This window comes from Melitaea cinxia, chromosome 12 (assembly GCF_905220565.1).
Source record: "Melitaea cinxia chromosome 12, ilMelCinx1.1, whole genome shotgun sequence".
Classification (NCBI taxonomy): domain Eukaryota; kingdom Metazoa; phylum Arthropoda; class Insecta; order Lepidoptera; family Nymphalidae; genus Melitaea; species Melitaea cinxia.
Window position 1 is genome coordinate 13,042,341 of NC_059405.1, and position 16,992 is coordinate 13,059,332.

General features: G+C 36.0%; 3 protein-coding genes across 3 annotated transcripts; 2 read left to right on the forward strand and 1 right to left on the reverse strand.

The window, feature by feature from the left end:
• The first annotated feature begins 1,295 nt into the window (after nt 1-1,295).
• Nucleotides 1,296-2,843, forward strand: LOC123658264. The gene has a single exon (XM_045593702.1). The coding sequence runs from the start codon at nt 1,296-1,298 to the stop codon at nt 2,841-2,843; it is 1,548 nt and encodes a 515-aa protein (XP_045449658.1).
• A 673-nt stretch (nt 2,844-3,516) lies between these two features.
• On the forward strand, nt 3,517-4,329 carry LOC123658265. The gene has a single exon (XM_045593703.1). The coding sequence runs from the start codon at nt 3,517-3,519 to the stop codon at nt 4,327-4,329; it is 813 nt and encodes a 270-aa protein (XP_045449659.1).
• Nucleotides 4,330-9,874: 5,545 nt separating this feature from the next.
• On the reverse strand, nt 9,875-16,780 carry LOC123658266. Its single transcript, XM_045593704.1, has 3 exons — nt 16,540-16,780; nt 15,320-16,449; nt 9,875-10,003 (listed from the first exon to the last, which is right to left on the reverse strand). The coding sequence occupies exons 1-3, from the start codon at nt 16,778-16,780 to the stop codon at nt 9,875-9,877; spliced, it is 1,500 nt and encodes a 499-aa protein (XP_045449660.1).
• Nucleotides 16,781-16,992: the final 212 nt, after the last annotated feature.

Genomic DNA, 16,992 nt, shown 5'->3' on the forward strand with positions numbered 1-16,992 from the left:
CGTTATCGTGCTTTAGAGTTTTTAGACTCAAAAACAACACCTGTAAATCGAAAAATTAATGTCCAAAATAACAGTAATAATACTTTTAAAGTAAATACGCTTAAGACTTTTCATGCTTCTTCATTTAAAAATCAGTGTGCATTTTGTAAGGATAATAATCATAGTATTATAAATTGTACTCTTTTTTCTCGAGAAACTGTAGAAGCTCGACGCAATTTTGTCCATAACAATAACTTATGTTTCAATTGCTTGGGAGAGAACCATTCAGCAAAATTTTGTCGAAACTTAAAAACATGTCGCATATGCAAAAGGCAACACCATTCCCTATTGCATCCAAGTAATAAAGGTACTGCTGAGACAAACCCCGTCAGTACAAAGAATAGTAATACACTGCCGCCTAGAGAGGTTACTTCATCGTGTTCGAAAGTTGAAACACCCGTACACGTACCGGGAAATTCGACTCCATTAGCCACATTATTTTCTACAGAACAAGCTCGTAGTCAAGTATTGTTGGCTACTGCGTTAGTCAAGGCCGCGTCGAAGACTGGAGAACATGTTATTATTAGAGCGTTGTTGGATCAAGGATCACAGGCATCGTTTGTTACAGAAGCAACTGTTCAGTACCTAGGATTAAGGAAAATACCCATAACAGAACATGTATCGGTGCTAGGAGGTGATAATAAATTATCTCCAAAAACAATGGTGTTAATAAACCTCAAATCCTTGGTTGACCCATCTTATGACATCAATGTGAAGGCTTATGTTTTAAAAACAATCACTAGTCTTCTACCAAGTAGGAAGCTAGATATATTGGAATGGCTCGAAACTCTTGAGATAGAGTTGGCAGATCCGAATTATCGCACACCTAATAAAATTGATATTTTATTGGGTGCTGAGGTTTATGGCAAGGTAATTCGGGAAGGTATTAAAAGGGGTCCTCAGGGTTCACCGGTAGCGCAATGTACATCTTTTGGATGGATTGTGTCTGGTGAGATAAAGGCAGCAGATAGAGATATCAAATTAAATGAATATAAAACTTTTCACTGTCGGATGGACGAGAATGATATGCTCAAACGTTTTTGGGAATTGGAGTCGGACTTGGAACTAACAAAGCACCAAACAATGTCAGACGAGGAACTAATTTGCGAAAAACTATTTAATAGTACTACTAAAAGGAATGAAGACGGTAGATATGTAAACGTAGTTCTTCTCGGGATATAGCTGAAAAAAGATGGCAGAAATTAAAATTAAGATTAAAATCAAATTTAGAATTTTGTAATAAATATGAAGCAGTAATGGAAGAGTACTTACATCATGGTCATATGGAACCAGTACCTATATCGGAAGAAAATGTGTCAAATGCAGTTTACTTACCTCATCACGCAGTAGTGCGAGATGATAAGGATACCACGAAGCTAAGGGTTGTATTTGATGCATCTGCAAAGGGGAAAAATGAGGTTTCATTAAATGATTGCTTGTTGATAGGCCCAAGTCTTCAACCAGATCTACGGCACATTTTGATGCGTTGGAGGATACATCCTATTTGCCTAGTAGCTGACATTGAGAAGATGTACCGGATGGTCAATGTAGCAAGAGAGCACGTTGATTTTCAGCGTATAATCTGGAAGGATAATAAATCAGGTGAAGACAGAATTTTCAGACTTCTTACTGTTACATTTGGCACGGCTTCTGCACCATATCTTGCAATAAAAGCACTTCAGCAAGTTGCAATCGATGAAGGCATCAATTACCCTTTAGCAGCAAAGGTGACGTTAAATGATTTTTACGTTGACGATCTGTTGAGTGGATGCGAATCTGTAGAGCAAGGGCTTAAGTTATACAACGAGATGAATGCTATGCTGAGCAAGGGTGGTTTTAAATTACATAAATGGTCAAGCAATAGCAATATAATGTTAGAAAGCATAAAGGGGGTAAATAGTAATGAAGAAACAATAGAAGGAATACATCTTAAACTAGATAATGTATTAAAAATATTAGGAATTACCTGGGACCGCAGCAGTGACTCCTTCGTGTACTCGGTGAATCTTCCAGAGATGCAGCAACCTGTAACAAAAAGAAAAATATTAGCTGATGTGGCACGTCTATACGATCCGTTGGGTTGGATAGCGCCAACCATTATACTAGCAAAAGCAATGATTCAAAAGCTATGGTTGGCCGGGTTAACTTGGGATGAGATAGTGCCCACAAACTTAATGGACGAATGGATCACTTACCGTGATAAGTTAAAAGGGTTATCAGAGTTTCGCTTACCTAGATGGTTGGGTACTACTTCCAATAATACCACAGTGGAATTGCATGGATTTTGTGATGCCTCCAAGATGGCCTATGCAGCAGTTATTTACATTCGTGTAATTAATCCAAATGGTTTTATTCACAGCTCACTTATTGCAGCAAAAACAAAGGTAGCCCCAGTCAAGCAGGTGTCTATACCAAGGCTGGAATTATGTGGTGCCGTTCTACTTACCAGATTGATTTTAGAAGTAGCTAAGGTCATGAATATTCCGAAGGCAAATCTGCATGCATGGACTGATTCAACAATCGTTCTTGCGTGGCTCAACAGCCATCCCAGTCGATGGAAAGTGTTCATCGCTAACCGCGTTTCCGAAATTTTATGTTCGTTAGACTCACATCAATGGGCACATGTAATATCTAAACAGAATCCAGCAGACTGTGCCTCAAGAGGCTTACAACCTTCTGAATTAACACATAATGAATTGTGGTTAAAGGGACCTGAATTTCTTACTGAAGGTACAATACAATATGCGAAACCTAAGGATATCAGCACTGACTTAGAGGCAGTAGACACATTGTGCTGTAGTTAACACTCCTTTCATTGAAAGGTTTTCTTCTCTTACGAGATTGACTCGAGTTATAGCTTATTGTCGTCGTTTCATTGCTAAGACTAAACGATCCAAAGATATTGAAACCACTTACCTTTCGAGCGAAGAATTAGCCGCAGCGCTAGAGGTGTGCATTCGATTTGTTCAACAGGAATACTTTAAGGAAGAATTGTCTGCAATATATCAAAATAAAACTTTAAGTAAGAAAAGCAAACTCTTTTCTTTAAATCCGTTTCTCGATGAGAAACAATTATTACGAGTTGGGGGCAGATTGGAGCAATCCAATTTAAGCAGGGAGAGAAAACACCCAATTCTGTTGCCACGGACATCTAGTTTGTCGAAACTAATTGTTGAAAACGCACATAAATGTACATTACATGGGGGACATCAATTGGTGTTGAATTTTTTGCAATCCAAATACTGGATTTTAGGGGCAAAACAGCTAGTAAAAGCTACCACAAGAAATTGCATAACCTGTGTAAAAAATGCTGCTATCACCAAAAATCAAATGATGGGACAGCTTCCTACAGCCAGATCCACACCATGTCGTCCGTTCAAACGCAGCGGAGTGGATTACGCGGGTCCCATTCACTTAAGAACTTCTAAGGGTCGGGGACATCACTCTTATAAAGGATAAATATGTTTGTTTGTCTGTATGTCCACAAGGGCCATACATTTAGAAGTTGTAAGCGACCTCACCGCTCAAGCGTTCTTACAAGCTTTTAAACGGTTTGTTGCTCGCAGAGGCCATTGCCAAGATATCTGGAGCGACAATGGAACTAGTTTCACGGGAGCAGCTGCAGAACTAAAGAAAATGTTCGCTTCTGAAGCTGCAGGAATATTTAAGGAGGTAGCGGAATCATTGGCTATAAATGGAACAAACTGGCATTTTATCCCTCCCCATTCACCTAATTTCGGCGGTTTGTGGGAAGCTGGTGTAAGGTCCGTCAAATTCCACTTAAAAAGGGTAATCGGCGATTCTACTCTAACTTTTGAAGAGATGTCGACAGTCTTGGCACAAATCGAGGCATGTTTAAATTCTAGGCCACTTTGTGGTGTTACTGACGATCCGAATGTTGAGGTTCTGACACCAGCTCATTTTCTTGTGGGCGATTCCTTGGTTACACCACCCGACTATAATTACGAGCACGATGGAGTAGCGTCTCTTCGAAGGTGGCAGTATACACAGCGAATGCTTCAATCTTTTTGGCGAAAATGGTCTCAGGAATATCTAACCAAATTCCTACACAGATATAAATGGGCGACTCCATCTTCATCACCTGCCGTTGGTGATATTGTAGTAGTAAAGGAGGATGGTTTGCCTCCTTGCAAATGGTTATATGGTAGAATTATTGATACTCACCCAGGTTTGGACAACGTTGTTCGGGTAGTCACGATTAAGACGAATAAGAACACTGTATTAAAAAGGCCAACATCAAAACTATGTATTTTGCCAATTGAAAAATAAATTTAAGTATATTGTTAATTTGCTGTAATTAGTTTTATAAGTTTTTGTCTATTATTTGGTTGTAACATTTAAAGTGCCCATGGTGGGCGGTTCTTTACAAGGACATCACTGTCCTCATGGTTAGCGGCTCTCTATAAGGACATCACTGTCCTTATGGTGGGCGGTATGTTCAATGTATGTTTAATTATTGCTTTGTGGAACAAAACACAGATGGCGTTGATTGTCTGTTAGATCGCGCTATCTTTGTGCCGTGTAAATTTATTTAGTCAAATATTGCGTTTATATTCGGTACTGATTTTATTAGTGGAATATTGGTTATCATTCATTAAAGTTTAATTCCTCACATCAAAACACTGGTAGTTTTATTGAGACGCCAGAGGGAGCTGAAAGTTCTCAGGGTGAACTAGCGTGGTCGCTAAGTACTACAGTCTTGTACAGTCATTATTTGTAATACTATCTAAATTTTAGTCTAGTCTTTAAGTTGTCTGTATATCGATGTACGTGTGTGTTTGAATAAATGATGATGATTATGATTATTATTATTATTATTAAATATTTTGAATAATGTATGTTTTTTTTTTTAAATCTGTCTAATGAAATAAATACACAATAATATACAATAGATACTACTGAAAAACACTAAAGTTTTATTATCTAGTGTTGTAAACAGTGTAAAGTCCATTTAAACCTTTTTAAACAAAAACAAAATTAATACCCGAAGCAAAGTGTGGACGGACCGCTAGTTATAAATTTTTTGACATATTACCTATATCTTTTGTTATTTTAACGAAACATTTAATGTAATAAAACACGAGATCTTTTGATTTCCGCTCTATGGCGTTTACAATGTACATGAAAATCGTTCAATCTAAATGCAAACTCAAAGTATTTATTTAGTTATAAATTCATGTATCCAAATAAAACTTTAGAACCTATTGTCGTAAAAGGACATTTAAAAAAATGCAGGGAGTTTTTTTCTTTTTATGGTATCATTATACACACATAGATGCACGTGTTCCTACAGTTCCATTTCTAGTCGCCACGCACACATGAATAAAAAGTGGCTTCATACTTTTTGTTGCACACGCTCCATCTGCCTTTTGTTTATTAATCTGAGCAAAAACAATACAATTATTAAAAACAATATTATATTTTTGTCGCCCAAACACTACCTTCTTACACCAATAAAATTCAGGTTGTTTTTAAGTTTTTTTTCTGCAGTTAACTAATAAGTTTTTTTTATGGTTACATCAATTTTTAACCGAGGCCAAATAAACTGACTACGTATAATACTGTTCGATGAGATTAATTTGCTTGTTATAATAATAACTTTCTATAGCGCCAGTTGCCGACAAGAAATTTGATTAGAAATTATTCTGTGTAATGGTCCTAGAATTTTATTATATTGTTTTGTTGAGCAATAACAATATTATTTGACAAGTTCAGTGTTATAGCTACTTTTGCACGAAACTCAAACTACAATACTACGTGTACAAATTACAATACAAAGTAATAAAGTTAGTATACATATACAGTGTAATAATCCTTTCAACAAGAAAATAATTCGTCCATAAACATTTCCCAAATGAAATCGAACATCTAAACGCGTATTACATTCATATATTTGGCAAGTCAATATTATCAAACTTTACGGTCCGGAGCCCACAATCAGGTCGAGACGCGTTGAATTCAGAATCACTAATAAATGAAATCGGTCATCCCTTGAGGTACGACTCAAACTTGTTCACAGGTTTTATTCTATTTATACCGAATTTTAGTGTTGTTACATATATTTTTATAATACATATTAGCTTAGAATAATATGTATTTAGTTACTTTATATATGAACTATGAATTTTTAAGGAATATATTTATAAAAATTAAAAAATAAATACTTATATTTGAACAACCCTATCAACAATAGACAATTTCGTTCGTGGGCAATTTTTTATTTTGTTGTCGATGTTGCAAAAAGGTTAATTTTAAAAAAAGTTCGTATTTGTGAGGATAAAATGACTAAGTTTGATTTGTTAACAAGGAAAGTACGTAAAAAGGCAAGAAAATCTACAAATTAGTCAATATTTTATGAAATAACTGAATTTTCCTTTCCTTTATTGGGAGTTATTAATCCATTGAGTTACGAAATGTTAAATATTATAAACCCTATAATATAAATCAGTATGCTTAAATGAAAGGTATTATTTTAGAAATAATAAAGTACTTTTCAATAATCATCAAAGAAAACCAAGAAAAGAAAGAAAGATAGCTGAGTATTGATATCAGTAATTCCTTTGAGTTACATTACTGATATGGCCTAACTATTATAATTCGCATAGCTATTAAGTTAAAAAAGCTCAATATCAAATATTATAATTATCTATAAACCAACATCTTCTAATATTAAATAACAATCGTAAAAAAGTCGTACTAAACGTAGGTATAACACAAATTAATATTATTTACTTACTAAAGTAGAGGACAATTTCTCAGTGGAACGTAACAAAATTGTAAGGCAATGTTCACTATGGCTACCAAAATGACTATAGATTTAAAGTTATAAAAATAAAAGTCAACTTTAAAATTAACAAAAACAATTTATTCTTCTCATAAAGAAAATTGAGTAGAAAAAAATTAAACAAACAAAATTAACGTAGGTTTTGCCTCATTTTTATCAATGTTCTTAGTCTAACTAAATTCTGAAAAGTAATCAAATTATATTTAAAAAAAATCCGTTACTTACAATAACAAATAAAATCTTTTAATTTATTATGGCACAAACAATCTGACAGTTGACTTAGATCAGATGTTACCTACTTATTCTATCAGTCTTCAAATAAGAAAGTTATTTTAAGATCAACTAATACTTATTCTCTAATCCTCGAATCATTACAATTATAATTATTCAGTCTTAGGTTTAGGCCATACCTACTCATACCTACTCGTGCCAACTCGTCTAGGCATTATAAAAAATATTTTACTCACTTCTGCACACATGTATCACAGACATAAACATCATCAACTTCTAATTTTGAACTTGTGATGCACTTTCCACAGTAAAATAGTTCACATTTAGAACATTTCGTCATGCAATTATAAAAAAGATAAATATTTTTACATTTGTTGCACGACGCAGTACGTTTAATCGTCGTTTTAAGTGCTCTTGAACTTAATAGATTTTGTTCAGTTTTACTTTTGACGATCTTCATTTTATTTGGTGTTAATAATATCCTATTCTTTAATATTTCAATTTTAACTTTTTTTAGAACAGGCTCAGCAGAGGAACATGCTACCGTTGAAACACGCTTATTTCTTGGTCTCGGAGTTTCCTCTATCATTCATCTGGATAAAAGTTTTGTCTGCAACATGGACAGTTTCAAAAGGCTTTGAGATTATAGAATTATCAAACAATAGTTGAAATTTACGGTCTGCAGTATTGTCCGTGCTAGATGTCGTAGTCGCATCGTCGTTTGGATCAAAATAGGGGAGGTCGTAAGTAGCATTTATGAGTTTTTTTTATTCCTCATCCAGCATCAAGTCTATTACAATCCCATCTAAATCTTCTGGTGTGGTGTGTGCCGGGTAGTTATTATCATGAGCATATATGACGTCGTCAACATTTTGCAAATTTGTATCTGTGTTCATAATATCAGAATTCACAGGAATTGGTAAGTCAGCTTGATTGATGTCCATATTTTCCTTGTTAGAAGCCAGTACATCAGGAATTCTAGGTTTTGGTAAGCAGTCTAAATTGTCAACATGAATATCAGCTGCAAATGTGATCACCTCAAAATCAGAATTACATTTCTTGGAGACTTTTGGAAAAGATTTTTCTTTCTTTTTAATGTTTAGTGAATACTTGGGACAGTTTTTTCCGTCAGTTTCAGCATCATCAGAGATATCAATAACTACAGACTCGGAATTAGCAACTTCCAGGGAAGATATGTTGTTAAAAGTTTTTTATAGATATTTACTAGTTTTGTCAATTTTTGGTTTATTTTTAAAGCAGTCTTATAATTCTTAATCAATTTACTTTGGTTTACTATTTTTTGGTTTCTTAGTACTTTTTTCTTCCTGAACTGGAAGCTGTTTTTTCTTTTGTTTTTGCTTACGTTTCTGATTACTCCAAATTTTTCGTTGCTTTTCCTTTTCCTTCTCCGTCAGATCTTTAACTGTTTTGCTTTTAGATTTTACATATTCAGCGTGTTTCTTTTTAATACTTTCCAATTTTTCTGGATTTAGTTTTAGTCGTTCTCGATACCTCTTCATACGTTCTGCTGGTGTCAAAGCCATTTTTGTAAAACTTTATTGTCTAAAACAAAATTATTAAGTAATATAGTAATATTTTTATATAAAACACGCGGACAAAAGTCGTAATAATACTTTATGACACCTTAGTGAAAAATAATAATTTTACGTACATGTATCGCGCCTTTACCCTTACATTGAGTTACAATTCGTTCCACTGAGTTACAAAATTTCTCAATGGAACGTAACGTTTTGGGTGAGTATACAAAACTATTACTTAAATATTCAATGTTAAACTTGCAATTAAACTTGTTTAGCGATAATTTAGGAATAAACACAATAAGAAATCAGTTGCTTTCAAGCAAGTACATAAAATCATGCAATCCACCCGAGAAAACTACGTTTTTAAATGGAACAAAATTTTTACACTGCAACACGTCTTCTCGCCCAGCCGTTAGTTTTTGTAATCTAACGCTTTGCTTTCAATATTGCGGAGAAATCAGACTGTTTAAGAGTATTTCCATTTAAAAGAAAAGGATATTATTTGGTAGTTTTTGAAGAGAGGTAAGAAAATAACGTAACTCAATAGGAATTTCCACCAAGTTAGATTTTGTGCCCTAGTAATTAATTGTAATTAATTTTGTTTAATATTAAAATAAACGAACGTGTGTTATTAAAATCATTTTAAGATAAATATTCCTTTCTTTGGAGGTATAATACTCCATCACATGCTTTTTTAAAAACATTCTTTAAGGTGAAACATTATGGCCAGTGTGTGGTAGGACATAGGTTTAATAACCATTTAGTAATCATAAATAAAGTAATTTTATTTAAAAAAATTGAGTAACACTAATAATTTGTATAAATTCCGAAAGCCAATAAAGTCTACTACAAAGACAAAATCAAACGTTTAAACTAAACACATTAAATGTTTAAGAAATACCCTATGAACTGGGTAGGACATGCATAAAAATCATACTGACAATGAAATAAAAAATTGCCCTCGTAATAAATTCCGCTCATCAAAAATGTCGCATGAAGGGCGAGCAATCGATTTTAAGCCTTACACAAACAAAATTAAAGTAGAAACTTCATTGTTTTGCTTATGAGAACAGTGATGAAGTATCGGGACTTGTTTCGGATGCTATTCTAATATTAGTGGCAAATAAAATAATAATTTATACACTTCTTTATGAATTTGAATAACATAAAGTATACGACTTCTTTAAATAATACTAAAACAACAAAAACCCAAGTAGCAACCCAAAAACCAATCATCGTCCAGACAAAGACCGAGAGGCTACAAATCCACGAAAGTGTGTCTCATGCGGTAGTAGCGGTGACAAGACACACTAACACTTGTGTCTACTACACCGACGACGGTGACGACGCAATCGGCAGGTTCGTTAGCCGAAAGTTTTTTAAGTATCTATTTTTTTATGTATACATAAAAAAATACATACTTAAAAAACCGTCTGCGTCGGACCACGTCCTAGCTTTACTAGGATAAATTGTCTGTGGTATTATAATGCGTGTTTAACAAAAGGCATGGGCATTTTGAGCCCGTGGATGTTCATTTTAAATAATGTAAAAATATACAAGTAGTCTTTTGGTTCAGGTCAGTTGAATTTGGCAGTGAACTAATATATCAAAAAGAACTTTTCATACTTTGGAAAAATATCACATGTATGTTTATCCCCGAAAGTGGCGGAATAAGCCCCAATGCATTTTTTTCTTAAGAGAAAAGACCTCAGCCAGCACTACCCTTTTACTGGCAGTTAAAGTATTCAACAGTTAAAATATTTTATTCCTTGTCGAATTTCTCTTTGAGAACCACGACTCAAGCATTAATTTTTTGCCAGCAATGTGTTCTTAGGTGCTAAATGAACGCCATTTAGTTAAAGCACCCAACATTAATTGGATAGGTGCTATTATTTCAACGCGATATTTATTACGCCTATTATTTTTATTCGAACTAAATGAAACTAACGAGACAGTTTTATAGATCCTGTATTTATTATATTGCTTCTTGTTATTAGAAAAATGTTATGTACCTATATATAATAACTATAAATAGAACAAGCTCATTAGGAAATAATATAATCTGTATTAATCTTTTAATACTTTTTATAACAAATAATTACACTTTTATTTCACGATATTTTTATTCAATGCCTTCTTATATTAAACTTATATGAATATTCGACAGAGATGCAAAGACTTAAAAAAGCAACAGCTTTTAAAAAAATTGCTATAGCTAAAAATTCTAGTGTTGGTTACCCACAAAACAAATACAAGAAAAAAGTAATTTAAGTATTGGTATAGAACATATAATTATTTGCCATCTTGTAATACTTAAAGATTTTTTTTTGTCAAATTTATATTTTTTTATTTATGGCATTTAATTTCCGACGCTTAATCCGCTGTTTCTGTTTCCAAGTTTCTTTAAGCTGCAACATTTTTCAGCTATTAATAAAACAAGCTCACGTGTATTAGGAATTCTGAAACCCAGAATATTGCAAAGCTCGTCTTCAACTAGAGTGCCAATTTCGTATCAAAGGCGGCTTTTCAACTAAAACCAAGGAACGTAGCGTGGGATGCGCTTTGCACTTTACCTCTTAGATATTTAAAAACATTTTTGTTATCTCCTTTTTTACTGTTATGACTGCATTTATTATGAAAAAAAAAACTATTTTTTCGTAGTTACATAGATTAAGAGTTTTTAGATCATTGCACTAACCCTACTAATATTATCATTTATATATGTTGTTGTAATTATAAATGTGAATGTAAGTTTGTTTGTTACGCTTTCACGCGAAAACTACTAAATCTATCATCATGAAACTTTGTACACATATTCTTAGAGGTATAAGAAGTAACATAGGATACTTTTTATTAAAAAAATCAATGCGGGCGAAGCCGCGAGTAAAAGCTAGTTATTTTAATAAATCATCTTAAAAGTGTCAAAGTGTCATCGCCAAATAATCATATATCCGAATAGATATTTAATAAAATTATGGTACCTTATATAATACCCAATCGCTTAAAAATGATGCTTCTAGAATAATGTATTGAGGATGTATATGTATAAAATTATTTTCAAAACATTACAGCGGAATAAAAATAATTAACTTGGCTATAACTTAACATCTCTTTTTATATAATAGTCAAGTAATAGTCGCCAGAGACCAAATAGAGACCTTATATAGGTGTTAGTTACCGCTAGCGTTGTAAAAACTAGCAATTTACTTCAAGTCAATCTACGAATTCCTTCGAAGCAATTAGCGGAGTTTTATTAAAATGTGATTTATATAGTGTACGTTTAGAACGAACCGATCGAGTTGTTTGGAAATTACTATGATTTAATTATCAAACCTCAAATTTCAAATTGTGTACGTTTACCAAATCTGTAAGTTTTACCTTTTAAGAATTTTATGCAAAATTTAATAAATATTGTAATATTCAGTCATATATTTATTAACGGTAAAAGATTATAAAAGAATTATAAATACTTTTCATTTATGTTTAATAGGTTTCTCCAATGGTGATCCTGTATTAAATAAATCAGAATATGGTTCGGGGAAGTCACGGAAATTGCTCAAAAAATTTCTTATAAGTTTTTCTAAGTATCGATATTCCTCTAAGGTTTCTGGATGAGTTTGTGTTTTTTGACGATGCGTTGACGCAAAGTACTGGTTTGTAGCAGTTGTACTGGCGGTGGCGGTTTCGATCCCTATGACAAACATTTGTATTGGCCATGTAGATGTTTGCTGTGGTCTGGGTGTTTGTGCTTGTGGGTCTCCACACCGAGCCTCGGAGAGTATGTTAAGCCGTCGGTCCCGGTTGTTATCGTTATGTTATATAGCGATCGTTACTCATAGTAGGGAATATATCCGCCAACCCGCATTGGAGCAGCGTGGTGGATTAAGCTGTGACCCTTCTCCTACATGGAGAAAGAGGTCTATGACTAGCAGTGGGATATTACAGACTGAAGCGTTTGTGTTTTTCTTTTGTTTTCAACTGTAGAATACGCTTACCTACGTTCACTACATAGTTCACTAATATAATAGGACTACCATTAAAATAGGAATGAATTGATAAACGCCGGAGATAGAAGTTTGAAGATAATAGAACAAGATTGTTGCTACTTTAGTTACTGCTTCTAAAATTGATGCCTTTATTACACACTAAAAATATTAATTAAAACATATACTTATAATCATTTAAAAAAATCAAATTCTGACATGGCTTTCTGAATTTCGACCATGTTTTATGCTTGTCGAAATAATAAACTCTTTGTATATAATATAAAATACCATGTAACGCACAACGTATATTTGAGTCAAATAAAACCGCATTATTCATAACAATTATCAGAACTGCCATAAAAATTCAGTAACCTGTTCAAATATGTGCCGTACCAGGCTACCATAAAGAGGCGTATGTCTTGACAGCTAACAACTTCACAATTTACACGATATATTGACAAAATTATACCTACTCCCACTTTTGTATTTGTGTATTCAATTATGATCTGTAATACATTGAAATAAGGTTTAAACGATAATATATTTTAGTGCTGTTGCTTAGCGTTAACTCCAATTAGAGCGTCTGTACGCATAACTAACACGTGACCTGGTTTTTTTAGAGTAGTACATATACACGTCAAGACAGTCATAGCACTACTATATAAATAAAAAAATGTCGCAAAGTCAAGAATATTGACACAAGCTAGATCAAATTGACATCATAATTAATATACGTAATATTTTGTCAAAATGCGCTAGATGATATGACCGAAGGTCACATATACAACGAATCTAGTATGGCGACACCAATACATAGAATTTACAAGTTTATGGTATGTAAAATATATTAGTCGATTATTTTAAATATATGTCGGTACTTGCGCTGTCGTACGCAATTAGCAGGGAATTTATAAACAACAGATGCACCGATCACGCCACCTTGCACATCGTTCGATAGTAACCTACCCTCGCTCATTATATTACTCGAGTTATTCTGACGTGTATAAAACGAACGGTGCAGGGCTGCCAGATGTACGATTTAAATCGTACTCATACGATTTTTTTGCATTTTTACTCATGTACGATCGCTAGACCAAGATCGTACACAAAATGTACGATTTTTATATTCCTATTACCTGGAAGCATTTCATAATTAAAAAAATTTCATCCACCGTCAAGCATTTTTTTTTTAAATATATAGAATAGCACTTGACTGCGATCTCACCTGATGGCAAGTGAAGATGCAGCCTAAGGTGGTGCGCGCTTGCCTAGAAGATGCCTATTCAATCTTGATTTAAAGATACCCAAATTATAGTTCGTTGGAAAAACGGAAGCCGGAAGGGCATTCCAAATTTTTGCGGTGCGTATTAGGAACGAGGAAGCAAATCGTTTAGTGCGAGATCGTGGGATTTCAACCACATCGCGGTGTAGATTCATGCGATGCCTTGCGGTTCGGTGGTAGAAAGGTGATGGTGGAACCAAATTGTATAGTTCTAGAGCACACTCTCCGAAATATAACCTGTAAAATACCGACAAACAGGCAACCTTGCGCCGATGTTCGAGACTTTGAAGTCTAGAGCACACCGGCGATTTGTCACCGATGAGTCTTCTGGCGCGTCGATCCACAGAATCCAAAGCAGCGAGCTGGTACTTGGCAGAGCCATCCCATAAGTGACTGCAGTACTCCATACACGATCGAACTTGTGCTTGGTAGAGAGAGTAAGAAGCTGTTCCATTGTGAAGTACTGCCTGACTTTATTGAGGATACCAAGTTTCTTACCAGCAAGTTTTGCCTTGGATTCTATGCATTGTCCGAAGTTCATATTAGACGAAATATTTATGCCTAGAAGATCAATACTATCGGTGATCGGTACAGATACACTCCGGAAAGTCGGAGCCAATGGGAATGGACTCCGTTTAGCGGTGAAAAGACACGCTTGCGTTTTGGAAGCATTAAATTTGACTAGGTTGGCGTCACCCCAATCGGATACCTCTTTCAAAGCCAAATTCATGCGTTCAACCAGAGCCTCTCTATGCTCATGAGTTTCAGCCCCACCAGCTCGGGGACCGGACACGTATCTCTCCGTAACAGTGCTGTTATCCGCGTATCCAAAGATACCAGGCCTGAGGAGGTCATTAATGTGAATCAAGAAGAGGGTTGCAGAGAGAACTGATCCCTGAGGGACACCGGCATTAACCGCCATCAAGTCAGACGAGGAGCCATCCAAGACCACCCGAAATGATCGCCCACTCAGGAAATCTGATATCCAGTCACACAAGCTCGGGGGTATTCCGTAAGCTGAAAGCTTGCTCAATAGGCTCTCATGCCAGACCCGGACAAATGCCTTCGATACATCAAGTGAGACAGCTAGCGCTTCTCCGTGCTTGTCCAAGGCTTCGCCCCAGATGTGCGAGGCGTACACTAAAAGATCCCCCGTGAACCTGTTACGGCGGAAACCGTATTGCTGGTCCGACAGGAGGTCATTCAACTCGAGGTATGCTAGGAGCTTATCATTCAGTATACGCTCCAAACTTTTACACAGTATGGAGGTGATCGCGATAGGTCTATAGTTAGCCGGGTCAGCACAACTACCTTTTTTAGGTACAGGTTGTACGTTGGCAATCTTCAATGCTTTAGGAACTTGAGCGGATTTTAGAGAGAGGCGATACAAGCGCGTGAGAATAGGAGACAACTCAGGAGCACAGTGCTTAAGTACTCTTGATGGTATCCCGTCAGGGCCACTAGCCTTATTCACATCCATGTTACGGAGTACTCTCAAAACCTCAGTTTGGCGAATGCGTAGTTCTGACATAACAGAGTCGCCAGGTGGATGTCTGAGCGGTGAGGCACTACCTGCATCAAGGAGCGAATTTTCTGTAAACAGATTCGTTAAAAGGTTAGCCTTGTCTGTCGCAGTAAAGGCCAGCGATCCATCTGGTTTAAGCAGAGGAGGCAGTGAGGGACGGCAGAAGCTCATTTCAACCGACTTAGAGAGTGACCAAAATGCTCTACTACCGCGCGGATGGAAAGCTAATTGGGTTCCGATGCGATTAATACGGTTGAAACAAGCTTTTTTAAGAACCCTTTTGTATGACTTAGCAGCAGAGTTGAACGCTCTCTTCCTCGTAGTTATGTCCGGAGATTTAAGGGTGCGGGCTTCAGCCCACGCTGCAAACGCTGTGTCCTTACGGGCTGCAGCTTCGGCACATTCTGCATTATACCACCTAGGGATCTTGCCATCTAGTGATACATCAGCAAATGGAATGAAGTACTCCATCCCCTGACGTATCACTACCGATATTTCTTGTTCGCAACTCGACGGATCACAGGAAGAGAAGCAAGTCCGCCGCCAAGGGTAGGATGCAAAAAAGTGTCGCATCTCATCCCAATCTGCCGACTTATATCGCCACACACGTCTGGTTCCGGTAGAACCTGTATCCAGAGGGTGAAAGTTAGATACTGACTTTACCACACAGTGATCAGATGTGCCCAGGGGAGCTGTAACTGATACCGAGGACCGGTCTGGGTCACTTGTCAACAGAAGGTCCAAACAATTAGGTGTATGGTCGTCAACGTCGGGTACTCGTGTTGCTTCTTGGACTAGCTGGGTAAGATCTAGCGACAGGGCAAATTTGAGCGCCTCTCTCCCGGCGTGGTCGGTGTTCTGGTATGGGAACAGCCAGTCTTGGTGGTGAGCGTTAAAATCCCCCAGAAATACCATTTGGGCAGCTGGATACCGACGTTGGACCATGTCAGCCGTCTCACTGAGATAGTCGAACATCCGAGTCGTCTCCCGATCACCACTGTGCGACCGATAGGTACAGGCATACACAATCTGCTCCATGCCTGTGTCCAATAAACATCACATGATGGAAAGGTTAGGTTTCTCTAAGTTACGTAGACGCCGGCAGCAGACATCATCACGAGCAAACATACAGACTCCAGCGTGAGATTTAAAATTATGTTCGAGCGAATACCCAGGGTACTGCAGGTACGTTACATCTGCTGGGCTACCAATTTGCGTCTCCGTAAGGAAAAGTAAGTGCGGCCTCTCAGTCTCCAGGTGGTGGTGGACTGCATCGAGATTTGAGTGCAATCCTCGTATGTTGGTTAGGTGCACTTTGAGAGAGAGGAGGTGCAGCCGCTGTTTAACCTTACTTTTTTTCTTGTTCTTCATTGTGGTCATGCATGAATTTAGGAGAACTACCCCAACTACCTACCTTTTACTTGAATGAAGTCTCTTTGAATAATCATATAAGAGCTGTATTTGTTTGCTTTCTAACAAAACTAATATATATAATATAGATATTTTCTCTTTCGATATTAATTGAGACTTGAAAAAAAACATTTTGAAATAAAAAAACAATTTGAAAATTATAAAACACTGGC

What these genes read in the sequence shown, in the direction of transcription:
- LOC123658264 (XM_045593702.1), top strand. Translation starts at nt 1,296, where the DNA reads ATGGAAGAGTACTTACATCATGGTCATATGGAACCAGTACCTATATCG.
- LOC123658266 (XM_045593704.1), bottom strand. Translation starts at nt 16,780, where the DNA reads ATGAAGAACAAGAAAAAAAGTAAGGTTAAACAGCGGCTGCACCTCCTC. An exon ending in TAAATCTCACGCTGGAGTCT is followed by an intron (nt 16,450 to 16,539) that starts GTATGTTTGCTC and finishes TATTGGACACAG; the next exon opens with GCATGGAGCAGATTGTGTAT. An exon ending in CTGACGGGATACCATCAAGA is followed by an intron (nt 10,004 to 15,319) that starts GTACTTAAGCAC and finishes ATAAAAAAATAG; the next exon opens with ATACTTAAAAAACTTTCGGC.
- LOC123658265 (XM_045593703.1), top strand. Translation starts at nt 3,517, where the DNA reads ATGTCCACAAGGGCCATACATTTAGAAGTTGTAAGCGACCTCACCGCT.